General features: G+C 40.8%; 2 protein-coding genes across 2 annotated transcripts; both read left to right on the top strand.

Moving 5' to 3' along the window:
- The first annotated feature begins 4,571 nt into the window (after window positions 1–4,571).
- LOC118553690 (vascular non-inflammatory molecule 3-like) lies at window positions 4,572–17,579 on the top strand. Its single transcript, XM_036120805.2, is given in 9 exon segments — window positions 4,572–4,827; window positions 4,948–5,078; window positions 11,624–11,738; window positions 11,740–11,817; window positions 13,294–13,585; window positions 14,348–14,423; window positions 14,425–14,719; window positions 16,582–16,755; window positions 17,454–17,579. Coding segments are annotated over 9 exon segments (1,500 nt in total). The 5' UTR covers window positions 4,572–4,614.
- Window positions 6,761–7,438, top strand: LOC118553694 (cytochrome b-c1 complex subunit 6, mitochondrial). The gene has a single exon (XM_078054715.1). The coding sequence runs from the start codon at window positions 7,001–7,003 to the stop codon at window positions 7,256–7,258; it is 258 nt and encodes an 85-aa protein (XP_077910841.1). The 5' UTR covers window positions 6,761–7,000; the 3' UTR covers window positions 7,259–7,438.
- Window positions 17,580–21,182: the final 3,603 nt, after the last annotated feature.

Here is a 21,182-nt window from a genome sequence, read left to right on the forward strand (position 1 = left end):
AGAGTTCCTGCTGTTGACTACAGCCAGATCACACATTCTCTCTCTGTCTCAAAAAAATTTATGAAAATGTTTCAGACACACAGAAATTATAAAGGATTGCATAACAATCACCTATGTACCCACTGCCCAGTTCATGCAGTGAAGCAGGCTGCCCCTTGTGTTCCCTTCCAATCACATTCTCCTCTTTTCCCTGGTCCCTTCTCTGGATGAAATCGCTGTCCTAAGATTTTTCTAGATCGTTCCCATGACTTCCTGGTAGTTTATTACATATGTACATATTCCTGCTTAGTACCATTTTGCATTTTTTTGAACTATGTATATATGCATATTTATTGCATAGAAATACATTGCATTTCTTATTTCTATATAAGAAATTGTGAGCTTAATCCATGTAAATAAGCATCACTCTAATTTCACGCATTTTCACTACTGTATGGTGTGCAGTTATATGAATGTGCTAGTTATTAAGCTGTTGTCACTCAGCTCCAAGCCCACGCTTCTCCATTCTTCGTGATGGTGCGGTAGGACTAGGCAAACCTGTTTCTCCTTTGCCTCCTGGCTCCCTATTAGACTCTGCCGATAGGGGGCACTAGAGGAATACGGAAGGTTGGAAGAGAGGCGACCCGACTCTTTGCTCATCTATCACAATTGTCCCATCCACCCAGGGGCTGTAGTTCGTTCGGGTAGCAGATGCCTCTAATTTTCAGTTTGTTCCCATTCTGACAGAACCAGTGTCCTTGCCTTTCTTCAAAACTACCAGCACCAGCCATTGCCTCCTCCAGAGATTAGAGTCCTAGCTCCCCGGGGATCTGCCTCTCGGGATCTGGCTCTCAGCTCCACAGGCTCCTCTGGAAAGCTTCCAACCCCTCACAGCCTCTCTTCCCTCTGGTCACAAACACAGGAGTGGTAGCTGCTTTCTGTAGTTCTCTTTGCTACCCAAGGGTTCCTTTCATGTCCTTCATTCATCAAATACCTCTTTAACCAAATCCCTATGTTAAATTCTCTTAAAATAATTGGTGTAGATTCTGTTTTCCTGGTTGCATCTTGTCTGGTACATTGGTGAAAACAATATTCAAGTGTCCTTTCTCCTATAGATGAATATGGTGAGCATAATTGCCCTGAAATCTTGGGTAAACTCCATGATGTAGTAACAAACAATGTGGCGGGGGGGGGGGGGGGGGGGGGGGCAGTGGTGGTTCCAGGCATCCTGTCAGGGCCTCTCCTCCAGCCAATGGTAAAAAAGCAAAAGGCCCATCGTCTGACTTCCTCTGACCTCCCATATTCTTCAGATCACAAGGACTGTGGGGACCATGAACTTTGGATGCACATCTGTGAGAACACAGGCTTTGTGGCCACATGCAAGCAGGTGTTTATATGATTTCTTAGGAACGAGCTGAACCAAGAAGCAACATTAGCTGATTCTGAGTCATTGTTTTCTTTCTTTCTTTTTTTTTTTTTTAAAGATTTTATTTATTCATTTGAGACACAGAGATACAGAGAGAGAGAGCATGAGCAAGGGGGGAGACAGAGGGAGAGGGAGAAGCAGGCTCCCTGCTGAGCCAGGAGCCCGACGTGGGGCTCGATCCCAGGACCCTGGGATCATGACCTGAGCCGAAGGCAGATGCTTAACCATCTGAGCCACCTAGGCGCCCCTGAGTCATTGTTTTCAACGGTCTTTGTCCTTGGACCCTTTTCTGTGGTTTAGCCTGTTCAACAGATGCTTAGGTTTTCTAATTTTTGGTTATCTATTTATTACAATTATTATTACTATTAATTCCTATTATAAATGAAGTTTCTCTGAACATCCTGTATATGTCTCTTTGATCTTAAGTCAAAGAACTTCTTGGATGCCTACTATATGTCAGGGGGCCTCGTGCTGGATGGTGATAATGAATAGCACAAAAGTTCTGTTTCTTCAGGATCACAGTCTAGAAGACAGAGCATCACTATCAGTACCATCATTCATTACCATAGTAATCCAATTTGAACACTTAGAAAATGCCTCACACTGTGCTAAGCATTTTCAAGCATCTCATTTAACACTGTAATAAAAGTCATAGAATGATAATGCTGTGATCAATATAAGGGCCAGGAATGGGTCCATTTTACCTTGGAAGACAAAGATCTGAGGGGCCAGCTGGGTAAATCAGTCAGGGCATTCTAGGTAGACTTAGTCATGCGTACAAAGACATGGAAGAATAGCATGCTATAAAAAGAGTACAACATATTGGAGGGGGTGTGGGGAGGAGAAGAGTAAAGGAGGAAGAGGAAGGAGAAACAATAAAAATAGGAGGCAAGGGCCAGATCACTGAAGCACAAAGGAAGTCTAGACGTTATCCTGAAACTAACAAAAAGATACATTGAAGGATTTTAGAGGATAATATTATGATGAATCAAAGAGTTTTAAAAAATAACTTTGATAGTTGTTTGGAAGATAGAGTAGATGGGAGTAGAAAGGGAAATTCTAAATGCAGGTTGGCCAGATAGGAGACAATTTTCCTCAGGATACTGATGGCAGAATAGCCCCTGGGGATATGCTTGAAGAACACCAAGGAAACCAACACAACTGGAGCCACATGAACGTGGGGGAAATTACTAGGAGTTGATGTTAGAAGTAACAGGAGGCTGGATCATAGTGAGGCTTCTAGGCGTTGCAAGAACTTGGCTTTTTACTCTGAGTGAAGTGGGATGCCACTGAAAGATTTTGAGCAGAGTAGTGACACAGTTTCATATTTTAATAGGATCATTCTGATTCCTGTTGAGCGAAAGCAGAAGTAGGGGTACCAAAACCAGGTAGGAGGGTATTGGAATAATCCAGGCCAGAGATGATGGTGGCTTGGACCAGGATTGTGGTAGCAAAAGGTCTCCTGATTGAACATGTGTAGAGGGAGAGACAAAGAGAAAAGTAAGTATAACTCCAGGGGCTTTGGCCTGAAAAATTAGAGGACTAAAAGCCATTAACTGAGATCTGAAATCCAGGTTGTAGAAGAACTTGAACAATGTCAGCTTTTCCCAAATTTCAATCATGTCATTATGTCATGATCTTCGTGATTTTTGCATTAACCATGCACTATTTATTGCTTATTTGGTATTCTTTTGAGATAGATGGACATCTTTAATGTTGCCTCATCCTAAACTCTACTATTTATGGGTTTATGAATCATAAATTTTCTTCCTTTTTAAAAAGATTTTATTCATTTGAGAGAGTGAGAGAGAGAGAGCTTGAGCAGGAGGAGGGGGAGAGGCAGAGGGAGAAGCAGATTCCTCACTGAGCAGGGAGGCCAATGCGGGACTCGATCCTAGGACCCCAGGATCATGACCTGAGCCAAAGGCCGACACTTAACTGACTGAGTCATCCAGGTGCCCCCCCCTTTTTAAAGATTTTATTTATGAGTCATAAAGTTTCTAATAAGCATGGTAGTCTATAACTATTTTTTAAAATATTTTATTTATTTATTTTTGAGAGAGAGAGAGAGACAGAAACAGAGAGTGAGCAGGGAGAGGAGCAGAGGTAGAGAGAAAAGCAGACTCAGTGCTGAGCGCGAGCCCAACTTGGGGCTCCATCTCATGATGAGGAGATCAAGACCTGAGTCAAAATCAAGAGTTGGATGTTTAACCAACTGAGCCACCCAGGCTCCCTGGTCTGTAACTATTAAAAGTATTTATCTGTATATCTTGCAAAATCAACTTGCTTACCTCTCATGACGCAAGGACCACATTTGTAGAATTAGTGTTTTAAACAATAGAAAATTACTGACTCTTTTGGAGTCTAAGTGACATAACAGGAGCTGGACTTCAGAGAAAATTCATTTGATGGCCATGGGTGGAATGAACAACTTTGGCCATTGTGGCAGGTAGGGAGATAAATTTAAAGCAGAATCTGGCTTAGCATAATAAATCAGAAGAGGAAGAGACGTTTAAAAGAAACTTTATGACGAATAAGATGTGGGAGCAAAGGGAGAAGAAAATGTTATAATCTGTGTTTTACAACGTGGCCAGATAAAGTTCCTACATCTCAGACTATTTGACAGTCTTTCCGGGGGAAACCAGCAACTGTGGTTCCTGCTGAAACCCTCTTATAATGCAAAAGTTGAGGGCCACTGGTCACGAACAAGTGAACACAATCATAAGCACATATATCTATTCTTCCTTGGCATCTTGTGAGCTCTCTTACAACTGGAGCTTGCCTTACAGTCTGTTCTGTGTCTGTTATAGCCACATACAGACGTTCTCAACACATCGTTGGTATGGTGGCTGCCTTCTAGAAGAGTTGAGTATTGGCTCTATTAATGGAAACATCGAACTACCAGGAAAATGTATTTATTTTAAAAAAGAAAGAGTCCAAGAGTTTTTTAGATTGAGGTGGACTCATCTGATCAGCTCATTATTTCACTTTAAGAGTTGAATGAACCTCTGAACCAGTGTCAACAACAGCATTGCACACCTGAGTCAATCTAAATATGTACTTTCAGCTGTCCGTTTTCTTGTGCAACATCCCTTCTTAGTGTGTTGTGTAATGCATTTGTAATAGCAAGCAGGGCTTTACCATAAAAGTTTGTCCGGTGCTGCCAGATATGAGGATCTGAGTTTATCGAAGATGTCTAAATTTTAGCTATGATTATGTCATATTTTCCCAAATATGTGGCAATATTTGCCCTCTTTGTCCCGAGTGTTGGTGCGCTGGACACTTTTATGGCTGCAGTCTATGAACATGCTGTTATACTACCGAACAGAACAGAAACACCCGTGCCAAAAGGAGAAGGTTTGCTCCTGATGAACAAGAACATAGATGTTTTGGAGAAAGCAGTTAAACTGGCTGCCAGGCAGGTATTGCCCCTTTTTTTTTTAATGCTGGCTGGGTTATTGTAAAGGAAATTTGAAACTTGGAAAGAGTGTGGGTGTTTGGAATTTATAAAAAATTTTTTTGCTGCCACTTGTTTTGAGCAGGGTGCACATACCATCGTTACCCCAGAAGATGGAATTTATGGCTGGGTCTTCGCAAGAGAGACCATTGACCCCTATCTGGAAGATATCCCAGACCCTGATGTGAACTGTATTCCATGTAGAGATCCCCAGAGGTAATGTCATTACCCTTTGAATTTTGAACATAAAATTGTGATACTCTAAAATACAAATAGCAAATCCATTCAGCTTGACTAGTGTTCTTGCTGGCAATTGATCTATGGCTCTGGACGTACAAGCCTCATAATACGGACCATCTGCCATGACTTGAAATGATGATGCTTGGTTGGTTATTTTTTGTGGTCTTCTTTAATGAATGGCATGTGTATAGAGTTTTTATAATAAATGGGCTTAATAAATGGGTTTTATAATAAATGGGCTTACTGTTGGGTTTCAACAAAGTGAAAAAATTGTAATACCTGGGGCCTCTGTTCCCAAATAAAGGAAGTTCATCCATGAACACCTGCCTTCTTTGCACGAATGGTAAAAAGATAAATGAGCTTGTTTCCAAAAGAGCTTTGACATCACTGTCATTTGCAATGTGATCAGTATGGGAATGGAAAGTCTGTGGGACTTGAAAAAGGAAGCGTTGTTTCTGAGATCACAAACTACCACTTCCTAGCTGAGTGATGTGCAGCAGGTAACCTATACACTTGACATCTCTGTTTCTTTATCCATAAAACAGAGATAATAAAATCTGCTGCCCTACTTCCTTTGCAGAGTAGACAAGAGCGTCAAGGGGAGTAATACACATAGAATCTCAACAAGATTGAGATTGAGTAATACACATATAATCTCAACAAGATTGGTTGTGCTGTCTCTAATGTTAGCTGCCACTATTACCTTTTTTTTAACAAAAAGAACTGGATCTGAACTTCTTTGTTTTCTTGTCAGAGAAATGTTAGTAATTATCAATAGCTGCAGTTTAAGCATGATTTTCTTAGGGAAAATCTGTACAAAACATAAAAAAGATATATGAAGTTATTTTAGGTGTATTTACTTTTTTAAATAGTTCATATGTAATTCCTTTAAAAGGCAAAATCTGCACATTAAAAAGTAATTTAATTTGCTAATTTAAAACCTACATGCATCTGTTCAGAACTATATCTGCTGCACCAAAAAAAAAAAAAAAAAAAGGGATGTCTTTAGTAATTTTGACATTTGAAATTGATTGGGCAGTCAAGTCCGATGCTGCAACGTAGGAACTCTACTATATGAGTCAGTCTCGCCCAGGATTTTCACCTTTGAAAAAATATTCTCTGAGTGTTGCATGGTCTGTGTTTACAGTAACCACACAATTATAATCCAATGTTTACTTGATTATGGGTTTTTTTTTTCCAGAGCAGGAAGGACTCATTATTTGCAATGATTCAAGAGGCTGATACTAAAATTCACTCTGTTTGCCTGGGCTGATAAAGCTGACTTTCCTAGGGGAAAGATGTCCCAAAGCCTGATAATTAATCTCAGATGAATTATTTTAAGTTGGGAAGGTAGGTGACCAATGAAACTTTAACTTATTCGAGTCTTGCAGACATTTATTCAAATGGTAAGCTTTCAGCTCTGAGTTATAAAAGAAGAAATCCAATATTTAATATTATGGTAATATTGGTTAAAAAAAAGCGCCACCATTTCTTCCCTACTAATATTTATCTCTAAGGGGGATAATAGAGGGCCACATGGCCATCCCTGTGTATTTAAATACTATCATTTAGAATACTGACACATCTGAGCTTTACCCATGAGGAACTAACAGAAGATATTAAAATACTTAATTATTTATCAAAAAGAAAGAAAGAGCTTCTTGATCCTGAAGTGGAATAGGTGCCGCTGTTGCTGTTGGTGTTGGTGTTGAATTCAGAACTGTAGTGGCACATGGGGCTGGAGGATGAGCGAAAGATGCTGACCGGGTCCGGAGATCCCAAGGAGGAGGAAGAGGAGGAGGAGGAATTAGTGATAGGACTGAGGCTTTCAGTGCATACTGGCAACCTTGGAAGGCAGGAATGTGAAACTTTCCCCTACTACTTAGCATCAGAATTGAATGGGAGACCCCATTCTGCCATTTCTGGTGGCAGTGTGGCTCTGCCAGCTGGCCTTCTGCACGGATCCCCTAACAACAGTGAGAGAGCAATGCGAACAGCTGGAGAAATGTGTAAAGGCTCGGGAGCGGCTAGAGCTCTGTGACCAGCGTGTATCCTCCAGGTCACAGACAGAGGAGGATTGCACCGAGGAGCTCTTTGACTTCCTGCATGCAAGGGACCACTGCGTGGCCCACAAACTCTTTAACAGCTTGAAATAAACGTGCATACTTCACCCCAGCCTTCATCACCCGGGCATCAGGATATTTCATGGTTTCGACCATGCCATTTGTTTCTTATCTGTGTAACTGTACGTTCATGTGAACCTCATGGATCTTGGCTTAGGCAAGTAGCTTCTATGTAATTAGCAGTGATTCCTCTTAATAAAGTCCAGTGATCTGCAGACAAAAAAAAAAAAAAGAAAGAAAGGAAGGAGGGAAGGAGGGAAGGAAGGAAGGAGGGAAGGAAGGAAGAAGGAAGAAGGAAAAAGAAAAAGAAAAAGAAAAAGAAAAGAAAATATGTGATAGTTTTATTGAAGGTCTTAATGAATAGCAATGTTAACAATATTGCCCTGTTTTTCCTGAGGGGGAAGGAAAAAGAAATGCTTTGCAGCAATAGTCATAAATCTGTCCTTTCTATTCAAAGATTAGCTCAACATCAACTGTAGAGGAGCTGTCCAATTTTCCCAACACCATTTGTTGAAGAGACTGTCTTTTTTCCATTGGACATTCTTTCCTGCTTTGTAGAAGATTAGTTGACCATAGAGTTGAGGGTCCATTTCTGGGCTCTCTATTCTGTTCCATTGATCTATGTGTCTGTTTTTGTGTCAGTACCATACTGTCTCGGTGATGACAGCTTTGTAATAGAGCTTAAAGTCTGGAATTGTGATGCCATCAGCTTTGCTTTGCTTTTTTAACATTCCTCTAGCTATTCGGGGTCTTTTCTGGTTCCATACAAAATTTAGGATTATTTGTTCCATTTCTTTGAAAAAAGTTGATGGTATTTTGATAGGGATTGCATTAAATATGTAGATTGCTCTAGGTAGCATTGACATCTTCAGAACATTTGTTCTTCCAATCCATGAGCATGGAACGTTTTTCCATTTCTTTGTGTCTTCCTTAATTTCTTTCATGAGTATTTTATAGTTTTCTGAGTACAGATTCTTTGCCTCTTTGGTTAGATTTATTCCTAGGTATCTTATGGTTTTGGGTGCAATTGTAAATGGGATCGACTCCTTAATTTCTCATTATTCTGTCTTGTTGTTGGTGTATAGGAATGCCACTGATTTCTGTGCATTGATTTTATATCCTGCCACTTGACTGAATTCCTGTATGAGTTCTAGCAGTTTTGGGGTGGAGTCTTTGGGGTTTTCCACATAAAGTATCATATCATCTGCAGAGTGAGAGTTTGACTTCGTCTTTCCCAATTCAGAAGCCTTTTATTTCTTTTTGTTGTCTGATTGCTGTGGCTAGGACTTCTAATACTATGTTGAATAGCAGTGGTGATAGTGGACATCCCTGATGCGTTCCTGACCTTAGGGGGGAAGCTCTCAGTTTTTCCCCATTGAGAATGATATTTGCTGTGGGTTTTTCATAGATGGCTTTTCTGATATTGAGGTATGTACCCTCTATCCTTATACTCTGAAGAGTTTTGATCAAAAAGGATGCTGTACTTTGTCAAATGCTTTTTCTGCATCTATTGAGAGGATCATATGGTTCTTCTTCTTTCTTTTATTAATGTATTGTATCACATTGATTGATTTGTGGATGTTGAACCAACCTTGCAGCCCAGGGATAAATCCTACTTGGTCGTGGTGAATAATCCTTTTAATGTACTGTTGGATCCTATTGGCTAGTATTTTGGTGAGAATTTTTGCCTCCATGTTCATCAAGGATATTGGTCTGTAATTCTCCTTTTTGATGGGGTCTTTGTCTGGTATGGGGATCAAGGTAATGGTGGCCTCATAAAATGAGTTTGGAAGTTTTCCTTCCATTTCTATTTTTTGGAACAGTTTCAGAAGAATAGGTATTAATTCTTCTTTAAATGTTTGGTAGAATTCCCCTGGGAAGCCATCTGGCCCTGGGCGTTTGTTTCTTGGGAGATTTTTGATTACTGCTTCAATTTCCTTAGTGGTTATAGGTCTGCTCAGGTTTTCTATTTCTTTCTGGTTCAGTTTTGGTAGTTTATACACCTCTAGGAATGCATCCATTTCTTCCAGATTATCTAATTTGCTGGCATAGAGTTGCTCATAATATGTTCTTATAATTGTATTTCTTTGGTATTGGTTGTGATCTCTCCTCTTTCATTCATGACTTTATTTATTTGGGTCATTTCTCTTTTCTTTTTGATAAGTCTGGCCATGGGTTTATCAATCTTATTAATTCTTTCAAAGAACCAGCTCCTAGTTTCATTGATCTGTTCTACTCTTCTTTTGGTTTCTATTTCATTGATCTCTGCTCTGATCTTTATTATTTCTCTTCTCCTGCTGAGTTTAGGCTTTATTTGCTGTTCTTTCTCCAGCTCCTTTATGTGTAGGGTTAGGTTGTGTGTTTGAGACCTTTCTTGTTTCTTGAGAAAGGCTTGTATTGCTATATACTTTCCTCTTAGGACTGCCTTTGCTGCATCCCAAAGATTTTGAACAGTTGTGTTTTCTTGTTCATTTGTTTCCATGAGCTTTTTAAATTCTTCTTTAATTTCCTGGTTGACCCATTCATTCTTTAGTAGGATGCTCTTTAGCCTCCATGTATTTGAGTTCTTTCTGACTTTCCTCTTGTGATTCAGTTCTAGTTTCAAAGCACTGTGGTCCGAAAATATGCAGGGAATGATCCCAATCTTTTGGTACTGGTTGAGACCTGATTTGTGACCTAGGATGTGATCTACTCTGGAGAATGTTCCATGGGCACTAGAGAAGAATGTATATTCTGTTGCTTTGGGATGGAATGTTCTGAATATATCTGTGAAGTCCATTTGGTCCAGTGTGTCATTTAAAGTCCTTATTTCCTTGTTGATCTTTTGCTTAGATGATCTGTCCATTTCCGTGAGGGGGGTGTTAAAGTCCCCTACTATTATTGTATTGTTGTCGATGTGTTTCTTTGCTTTTGTTATTAATTGGCTTATATAATTGGCTGCTCCCATGTTAGGGGCATAGATATTTACAATTGTTAGATCTTCTTGTTAGATAGACCCTTTAAATATGATATAGTGTCCTTCTCATCTCTTATTATAGTCTTTGGTTTAAAATCTAATTTGTCTGATATAAGGATTGCCACCCCAGCTTTCTTTTGGTGTCCATTAGCATGATAAATGGTTTTCCACCCCCTCACTTTCAATCTGGGAGTGTCTTTGGGTCTAAAATGAGTCTTTTGCAGACAGCATATCGATAGGTCTTGTTTTTTTATCCAATCTGATACACTGTGTCTTTTGATTGGGGCATTTAGCCCATTTACATTCAGGGTAACTATTGAAAGATATGAATTTAAGATTATGAATTTCTCATGAGCACCCTCTAAGGCAGGAAGGAAGCTATTATGTTGTACTGACAGATGAGGAAACTGAGCCAGCATAGTGAAGCCCTTTTCTCCCTCTTTTTTACCTCCCTCCCTCTCTCCCCCCCTCCCTCCATTCCTTCCTTCCTGAAATATTTCAAGTACATAATGTCACCTGTGTTCTCTATAGAAGATGATTGACATAGAACCAACTATTTATTGCTTCCTAGTAAGACTATGGCTTGAATTATAGAAAGGTCCTCCTCATTAGAAGAGTGTGTTGGGTGCCTGGGTGGCTCAGTCAGTTGAGCATCTGTCTCTTGGTTTCCACTCAGGTCATCATCTTGGGGTTGTGGGATTGAGCCCTGAGTTGGGCTCTGTGCTCAGCGGGGAGTCTGCTGGAGATTCTCTCTCTCCCTCTCCTTCTGCCCCTCCCCCTGCTCTCTCTCTCTCTTTCTCTCAAATAAATAAATAAAATCTTAAAAAAAAAAAGAAGAAGAAGAACGTGTTATATTTCAAGTCCTTCATTTAATTGCCTGGAAGCACTTTATGAGAGAAAGCTTTGCTTCTCTTCTTTCTCCTCTTCTTCCACCTTCTTTTCTGTGCTTCAGTCTCACACTGCAGTTGAGAGTCTGGCACATTAAAATAGATTAGCTTTCAGGGGAGTTGGGGGGCTGGGCAAATTGGGTGAAGGAGAGTGGGAGGTACAGCTTTCCAGTTATGGAATGAATAAGTCATGGAATAAAAGGCACAGCATAAGGAATACAGTTAATGGTACTGTGATAGAGCTGTACGGTGACACATGTAACTGCCCTTGTGGTGAGGACAGCATAATGTATAGAGTCCAATCATTATGTTATTTTTTTACACCTAAAACTGCTGTAATATTGTGTGTCAATTATACTTCAATAAAAAATAAACAGAATAAAAGATTAGTTTTCATAAAGATGAAGATTATATTGCTTGTGAAATTTTAGGTCTTCTCTGATTTGATTCTTAACCTAGAGCTTGTGTTCTAACTAACGGGCAAATTAAGTATCATTTTGGAAGATTAGGAATCACTGAAATATAGTAAGTTTAAGGCAATATCTATTAAATTAGGTTTGGCTACACCCCGGTGCAAGAAAGCCTCAGCTGCCTGACCAAGGACAATTCTATCTACATTGTGGCAAATATTGGGGACAAGAAGTTATGCAATGCCAGTGACCCTCAGTGTCCCCCCCGATGGTCGTTACCAGTACAACACCGATGTGGTGTTTGATTCTCAGGGAAAACTGGTGGCACGCTACCATAAGGTGAGAGTTTCTTTTGTTTGTCTGTGGTATGGGTGTAGACTCATCTGTTGAATGTGGGTGAGACAATCGTAATGAATGCATTTCTTAATTATTATGTTTTAGTTGAACAGGGGCTTTCATTTACTTTGGTCTCATATAAGGGTCCTGAGTTTGAATTAATCATAAAATAGAATATGGCAGAATATTGAAACAATGGGATAATAGTCTCACAAGGATTTTAATAGTCTCTGAGAAAGAGGGTGACATGCTGTTTCATCCATGATTTAATACCAGGGTTAGTTTTCTGGCTCAATTCGTTAACATTTTATATGAAGCTTTAGTCAGTCATTCATTCCGTTAGGACTTGTTTTTTCTTTTCTTTTCTTTTTTAATTCAAGTAAGCTCTATGCCCAACGTGGGGCTTGACCTCATGATGCAGAGATCAAGAGCTGTATGCTCTACCAACTGAGCCAGCCAGGTACCCCCATTAGGACAGTTTTGATTGCAACAATAGAAAACCCCACATGAAATTTACTTGAAAACACCCCATGGAATTTCCTTATGTATCTGAAAAACTATAAATCATAGGAAATAGTTTCAGATGTAGTCTATCCCTCAGAGACTTTAAAGATGTCAGCCATTCTTCTAGCTCTCTTAGCCCTTGCTCCAGCTTTTACTCAGGCTGTCCTTTTAGAGGCCACATAGTGCCCAACACAAACCTTACATCCTATAGCGTTCTGTAGCAGCAAAATCCAGAGGAAGAGTGTATGTCTTACTCCTAGAACACCTGCAAAAGCCTCATCATGCCTTGACTCCAGTTAGGCTGCATGCCTTCCTTAAGCTGATCACTGCAGGAGGAAGGATAAGCTACCACCTGAGTGGAGGGGGGAGGAGTCAGTGATCCTCACTGAAGGGGAGGGAGTATGGCCAGAACACATATATGTACACACCGAGCCTAACCTAAACCTGAGCAAGTACTCCTGAACCCAGGCAAAGTGGAGTTCAGGAGAATAATCAAGCTGGAAAAATCACGAATGGCTTACTGATTAATAAGGTTTAGCTATTACATTGTCAAAATTCACTTTAAATGTACTTCAGTTATATAAACCCACCAGTATTGTAGGGAGATATGGCAAAGTTAATTTTATTAACGTGTTAGACGTCACACTGGCAGTGCTGTTGGTATTTAAAGAATAAAAGTGATAAAAAGTCTGAAATTTATAAGGTTCAAAATTTCAACCTGTGATGTGAAGACAGAAATATGCACTTTCTGAATATCATTTGTAGATATGATTTCATTCGTTAGTTGCGGAAAACTGAAGTTTTTTGATTAACGTCATGGTAATAAAACTCATAGTGGGTGTGATTTATACAAATTTATGTGTAATTGTTTTAAATATGCACATCAGCATGGAGGGGAAAAATTTTATGGATATGGAGCACCTCTATTTGGCAGTTTTCTTACTTATTTTCCCCTTCTTTGCTTTTTGTTGACAGTACAATCTTTTTGCACCCGAAATTCAATTTGATTTCCCCAAGGATCCAGAATTTGCGACTTTTGACACTCCCTTTGGGAAGTTTGGCATTTTCACTTGCTTTGACATTTTTTCTCATGACCCGGCCATCGTGGTGGTGGATGATCTTCACGTTGACAGCATTCTCTACCCCGTGGCGTGATACAACACACTGCCCCTTCTCTTGGCTGTTCCCTTCCACTCCGCATGGGCCAGAGCCATGAGAGTCAACCTGCTTGCTGCGAATACCCACAACACTGGCATGCACATGACAGGTAACTCACACCTGTCCTACACCAACTGGCCATGACAGTCTCAGGAAGTCTTCATTGATTTTCAAGCCACATTTTTCTTTAATAATTCTTTTATTAACTCTAATGTCACAAAATTAATGATAGCATGGCTTTCTGTACCAACATTATTTAAGGAACATTATCCCTATGAGTACAGAAGGAGGTAAACATTATTATCTCAATTTCATATGAGGGAAAATTGGAGTTAAAGAGAAGTCAAGTCACATAAACAAAACAAAACAAAACAACACAAAAAACCAAGGCCAGATCTAAAGAACTTTGCAGCCAGCATCCATTAGTCGTATTGAAATAAATCTTGTTGAGGTGATAAAATCAATTTAAACTTAAGCAGGTCTTTAGAATTTATCCTTCGTAGCATCCACGTTCAATGTAATGCACGCTCCCCTCTTAACGGCTTGGTTATTCATTGATCCAGATGAAGAAACTTAAACACAAATAAATTAGATAGGGGAATTTTCTAGTTGTTGTTAAGTTGGCTTAAAAGGGGGTAGTTTACATAAAAAAGAGAAGCCGCCCAAGTCAATTGATAATTTCAGATAATTATGGAGGACACGGAGTCAGATTGGAACTATGTCAGTGTAACAAGCTATCTCCTTGATTATCCTGAAAGTGCTTATGCTTTGATAAAGTTGTATCTAGTTTCTCATGGGAATGATTCCGTTGGTTTGAGACCATGCAAAATTTGGAACCAATATTTGTGTGACTTTGTGTCCACTTCTGTAGGGAGTGGAATCTACACACCGGAAGCTGTCCAAGGGTATCACTATGACATGGAAACAGAGAGTGGCCCACTGATGCTCAGAATTGAAGTCCCGGCCCCGTAGTGAACCCAGCTACCCTGTAGCTGTTGACTGCAGTGCTTATGCCAGAAGCATCAAGCCATTCTTGTCTGAGCAGTCAAATTTTCTGGGAATGATTTATTTTGATGCGCTCACCTTCATTGAGCTTAAGAGAAACACGGGAAATTACACAGTTTTCCAGAAAGACCTGTGTTGTCACTTAACTTACAAGATGTCTGAGAAGCAAACAGATGAGATGTATGCACTAGGTGGTTTTGATGGACTGCACACAGTAGAAGGTCAATATTACTTACAGGTAAAAATTGCTTCCGTGTGTTAGAATGGATTTTTTTATTAGTTTTTTTTTTTTTTTTTTAATTTTACTAGACCATCACTGCATTTCTTTAAAAATTGTGCTGGATTCAATTAATTGGTATAGTGCTAACATTGATTACTAAAGTTTCCCCCACAGAATGCTTTATTTGTTTAGTTTTAGCAAGAACAGAATTAGTTCTCTTGGCGGCAAAGTAAAACATAAAGCAGATTGATTCGTTCTCGGCCAGCCAGATTCAAGTTTAAAAAGCTGCAACTTCCTTGCATTCTCGTTTTGTGTCAGGTGGCTTTAGAGCTGTGTGTTCCAAACTGCCTTCAACTGGCATCCAGAATAAGAACATCATTTCCCATCACGATGCAGTGCAGTCAAGATGTGTGACTGAATTATAATAGATTTGCTTTAAACAAATATTTTGTTAATTGAAATTAGAATTAGAAATGTTACAGGATTTTTTTCCATCGGTTCCCCGGGGTTCTCGGTCATGCTGCTTTGAAGAATGAAGAAGAGGTAGACCAGACAGAGTGATGGGCAGCAAAGCAAGGTTTATTGAGTGATAGCAAAGTGATAGTACAAAGCTCCAGAGGAGGGAGGGGACCCGAAAGGGTTGCCACCGGTGTTTCTAAGTCTAGGCGTTTTTATAGGATTGTTGGTGGGCTGTTTTAATCTGATTAACCCTCCCTGCACCTGTCATCCAATCAGGTTTTTGTCACATGAGAAAGGGTGGAGGGCTCCTTCCAGTGTAAAATCCTCTTAAGTGTGGTTTCCTCTTAGGGTGGGGCCCTTCTCCCTGCCTGCCTGCCTTCCAACTATCCTTCATCAGAAATAACTCTAGGGATGCCTGGGTGGCTCAGTCGGTTAAGCGTCTGCTCAGGTCATGATCCCAGGGTCCGAGGATGGAGCCCCGCATCGGGCTCCCTGCTCAGTGGAGAGTCTGCTTCTCCCTCTGCCTGCTGCTCCCCCTGCTTTGTGCTCTCTCTCTCTCTCTGGCATAAATAAATAAAGTCTTTAAAAAGTAATAAAATAAAAAAAAGAAATAGCTCTAATTATGAGCAATGGTACTCTGACTTTTAAAACCTAGTTTATTGCTTTTCACTTTATTAAAAAAAAAAAAAAGACTTAATCTTGACCCTTGAATTGATTTTAGGATTCACTAATGACCTGTAGTTTGAAAAGACTCTGCTTCAGTGGTGTAGGGAACAAAGGCAGGCCACCCCAAGATGAGCCACTTTGGCATGAAGATTATTGTGAGATAAAAGCAATCAAAAGCCAGCAAATTCAGAAAAACCCCCTTACTTCCCCCACAACTGCCTAAAAAGAATTGAGATAGAGGATCTGCTCCAGGAGGAGATCTATCACCATAGATAACTATGTCATGACATGAAGTGGAAGTGGCAGAAAGGGAGGAACCCCGCAAGGCCTATTTGAACAAAGTTGTCTATGTCCTTTTGTTTCTGAGTGGCCCAGAAACATTTGTTTACCAAATGTTTATTCTTTTCCATCTTCCTGTGAATCGCATTCTTTCTCTTTCAAGTCCCAGAGCCCTAAGCCTTTCTCCTTACTTCAGAATGACATATGTACCTCATTTGGCCTGACTGCCTTTGGAATTTCCGTGTCTGTGTGGATTCCCCATAAGCACAAAATTAAATTTGACTTTCTCCTGTTAATCTGTCTCATATCAACTCAGTTCTCAGTCTGGATAGAAGGACCATGAAGGTGACAGGAAATTCTTTCTCCTTGACAGATGTGACCTAACAAATTTTCCTCTATTCCTTGAGATTGTGTCTCTTGTGGAGAAAATATTTCCAAGATTCCTGACCACCTCTGTCTCTCCTTTGCCTCCATAGATATGCACATTACTGAAGTGTCAAACCACTGACCTGAGAACTTGTGGGTAGCCTGTGGGGTCAGCTTTTACCAGGTTTGAAGAATTCTCCCTTAGTGACACATTTGCAACACGTTATGTTTTCCCACAGATCATTCTCAGTGGAAGTCAGCTTGCTCCTGAGAGACATTATGAGGTAGGAGGAATTCAGGACGATAAGTTTCTTTGAGCAGATGGGGTAGACTGGCATCATGAACGATAAATTTCTTTGAGCAGATGGGGTAGACTGGCATCATTAAATCTTTGAAATTATGACAAAGGATTGCAATGTTGTGGCTCACATTATATGGCAAAACTTTAAAGACAAGGGGAACCTATAATATGGAAGGGAGTTGTGGTTTTAGACATCTTTAGGCTGTGATGGGAAATTTGGGGTTCATTTTTCTACATAAATGTGATGTTGCGATCCAAGGCAACAGGAGGGTTATGGGGAACTAAAAAAAGAAGTATTGATTGTGGATGATGGCAACTAATATTCTCTTTATTTGCATGGTGTAGAAGGCCCAAGTTAAATACATTAAATAATGCATCTACAGCTTGTTTCATGGGTATGTTATTTTAAGAAGTTGTTATAATGAGAGCAATAATGATACTATTATCATGAGTTAAAAGATTTTTTTTTATACATCATCTTTTTTAACCGCCTCTGCCATAGTTTACTTATGCCCTTTCACCTAAATCTCTCCTATTCGAACTTTAGATCTGACACATGGGTCTTCTGACACCAAATCCTCTGTGCCTGTTACTATTTTAGAGTAAGGTTGTCAGAGAAGGGCCTCTGGGCTGGAAACCGAAGCTCTGCATTGGAGTTCAGCCTTTGCTTTCTTTGATCAGATTTCAAGAGATGGACGTCTGAGGAGCCGGGGCGGAGCCTCTCTGCCTGTCTTAGTTATGGCGCTGCATGGAAGAGTGTTTGAGAAGGACCCTCCACACCGCTTAGGGCAAGGACCTAGGAGATGACCATGATCTCCTTCCACAGGCACACTTTCAGGATTGCCCTGGCAAAGAAAGGGAGAAAAAAAAATGCTTCATGTCTGTTTAAAAGAGATGTCACAGGGGGAGAGGAAAGATGGAGGAGGAGTAGGGGACCCTATTTCAACTGGTCCCCGGAATTGAGCTGGATATCTACCAGACCACTCTGAGCACCCACAAAACCAGCCTGAGATGTAAGAAGATCTGGATCTCTACAAATAGAATATTGCAGGTGGCTGGTTTGGAGGTACAAAGCGGGGAGCCGTGATTCCGCGGGCAGATATTGGAGGATAAATGGAGGCGGGAGGGTGCCTGGACGTGGGGATCCTGCACCGCCGGTGAGCGACAGCCTCGCGCGCTGCGGACGGGCACAGACTCGCAGACCGGTAGCAGCGGGGAAAGGACTTTAGGGCAGCCCCCGGGGCGGGAACCCGGAGCGGTGGGGTCACGCCTCCGAACTGCAGCCCCTGGGGCGGAAACCCTGAGCGGCAGGGTCCCGAGCGCGAACTGGGAGCGGCTGGCGGTTTTAGAAGCACAAACGTCAGAGAGGTGCCCCGACCTGGAGGCAGGACTGGGAGCGCTTTGGAGGGGCACACAACCCAGGACACTGCAGTTTATAGCAGCACAGACAAAAACGGAGACGGTGTGGCCTGGAGAGCTCACTGAAGAACAGACTGCAGTCTCTCTGCTCTGAGGCAGAGGGTTGGAAATGGTCTCTTCTGCCCTGACTCGCGGAAGAGACGCGGAAAGCCGCCAGGGAAAGCCACCAGAGAACAAAAGCCCCAAAAACTGATTCCCGCTGAGCCCATTACCCACCACAGGGGCGCAGGGCAACTCTGCCCAAACAGGATTGCCTGAGTAACAGCACGGCAGGCCCCTCCAGCAGAACACAGGCTGGGAAAACAAGAGGCCAGCAACCCTAAGGTCCCAAGAAAACAGGTGCATCTTGCTTGGGTTCTGGTCAATAATTTGGACTCTATACATTCCCTCAAACACCCATCAACAGAATGACTAGGAGGAGGAGCCCCCAAAACAGAAAAGACTCAGAGATTATGACTTATGCTGCAGATTTACAAATGGATGCAGATATAACCAAGATGTCGGAGATGGAATTCAGGCTAGCAATTGTGAAGACAATGGCTAGAATGGAGAAATCAATTAATGGCAACATAGAGTCTCTAGGGGCAGAAATAAAAGGTGAATTGGCAGAACTTAAAAATGCTATCAATGAGGTCCAATCCAATCTAGATAATCTAACAGCTAGGGTAACTGAGGCAGAAGAACAAATAAGCGACCTGGAAGACAATATAATAGATAAAAAGGGAAAAGAGGAGGCCAGGGAAAAACAACTCAGAATCCATGAAAATAGAATCAGAGAAGTAAGTGACACCATGAAGCGTTCCAATGTCAGAATAATTGGAATCCCGGAGGGAGTGGAGAGAGAGAGGGGACTAGAAGATGTATTTGAGCAAATTGTAGCTGAGAACTTCCCTAATCTGGGGAATGAAACAAACATTCACATCCTACAGGCAGAGAGGACTCCTCCCAAGATCAAGGAAAACAGGCCAACATCCCGGCATGTAATAGTAAAACTTGCAAATCTTAAAACCAAGGAAACCATCTTAAGGGCAGTCAGGGGGAAGAGATTCCTTACGTACAGAGGGAGGAACATCAGAATAACGTCAGACCTATCCACAGAGACCTGGCAAGCCAGAAAGGCCTGGCAAGACATATTCAGGGTACTAAATGAGAAGAACATGCAGCCAAGAATACTTTATCCAGCAAGGCTTTCATTTAGAATGGATGGAGAGATGCAGAGCTTCCACGACCGGCAGAAACTGAAAGAATATGTGACCACTAAGCCGGCCCTGCAAGAAATATTAAGGGGGGGTTCTATAAAAGGAGAAAGACCCCAAGAGTGATATACAACAGCAATTTACAGGGACAATCTATAAAAACAATGTCTTCACAGGCAACATGATGACAATTAATTCATATCTTTCAATAATCACTCTCAACGTGAATGGCCTAAATGCTCCCATAAAACGGCACAGGGTTGCAGATTGGATAAGAAGACAGGACCCATCCATATGCTGCCTACAGGAGACTCATTTTGAACCTAAAGATACATCCAGACTGAAAGTAAAGGGATAGAGATCAATCTTCCATGCCAGCGGACCTCAAAAGAAAGCTGGGGTAGCAATTCTTATATCAGACAAATTAGATTTTAAACTAACGTCTGTAACTAGAGACACAGAAGGACACTATATCATTCTTAAAGGGTCTATCCAACAAGAAGATCTAACAGTGTAAATATCTATGCCCCCAACATGGGAGCAGCCATCTACATAAGCCAACTGTTAACCAAAATAAAGAGTCATATTGATAACAATACGTTAATTGTAGGAGACCTCAATACTCCACTCTCAGCAGTGGACAGATCATCTAAGCAGAAAATCAACAAGGAAACAAGAGCTTTGAATGATACATTGGACCAGATGGACCTCATAGATATTTACAGAACATTCCACCCTAAAACAACAGAATACTCATTCTTCTCGAGTGCACATGAAACTTTCTCCAGAATAGACCACATACTGGGTCACAAATCAGGTCTCAACCGATACCAAAAGATTGAGATTATCCCCTGCATATTCTCAGACCACAATGCTTTAAAACTGGAACTCAATCACAAGAAAAAATTTGGCAGAAATTCAAACACTTGGAAGCTAAAGACCACTCTGCTCAAGAATGTTTGGGTCAACCAGGAAATCAAAGAAAAACTTAAACAATTCATGGAAATCAATGAGAACGAAAACACATCGGTCCAAAACCTATGGGATACTGCAAAGGCGGTCCTAAGGGGGAAATACATAGCCATCCAAGCCTCACTCAAAAAACCAGAAAAATCCTGAATTCACCAACTAACTCTACACCTTAAAGAACTAGAGAAAAAGCAACAAATGATGCCTAAGCCACTCATTAGAAGAGAAATAATTAAAATTAAAGCAGAGATCAATGAATTAGAAGCCAGAAACACAGTAGATCAGGTCAACGAAACTAGAAGTTGGTTCTTTGAAAGAATTAATAAGATCGATAAACCACTGCCAGACTTATCCAAAAGAAAAGAGAAAGGACCCAAATTAATAAAATTATGAAAGGGGAGAGATCACGACTAACACCAAGGAAATAGAAACAATTATTATAAATTATTATCAACAACTATATGCCAATAAACTGAGCAAGCTGGATGAAATGGAGGCCTTCCTGGGAAACCTATAAGCTGTCAGACTGAAACAGGAAGAAATTGACAACCTGAATAGGCCAATAACCAGTAACGAGATTGAAGCAGTGATCAAAAACCTCCCAAAAAACAAGAGTCCAGGGCCTGATGGATTCCCTGGGGAATTCTACCAAACATTCAAAGAAGAAATAATACCTATTCTACTGAAGTTGTTTCAAAAAATAGAAACAGAAGGAAAACTTCCAAACTCATTCTATGAGGCCAGCATTACCTTAATCCCCAAACCAGGCAAAGACCCCATCAAAAAGGAGAATTTCAGACTGATATCCCTGATGAATATGGATTCC

Source organism: Halichoerus grypus, chromosome 9 (assembly GCF_964656455.1).
Source record: "Halichoerus grypus chromosome 9, mHalGry1.hap1.1, whole genome shotgun sequence".
Classification (NCBI taxonomy): Eukaryota; Metazoa; Chordata; class Mammalia; order Carnivora; family Phocidae; genus Halichoerus; species Halichoerus grypus.

Bases quoted from the DNA above. Each gene is read 5' to 3' on its own strand.
- LOC118553694 (XM_078054715.1), top strand. From the start codon at position 7,001: ATGGGAGACCCCATTCTGCCATTTCTGGTGGCAGTGTGGCTCTGCCAG.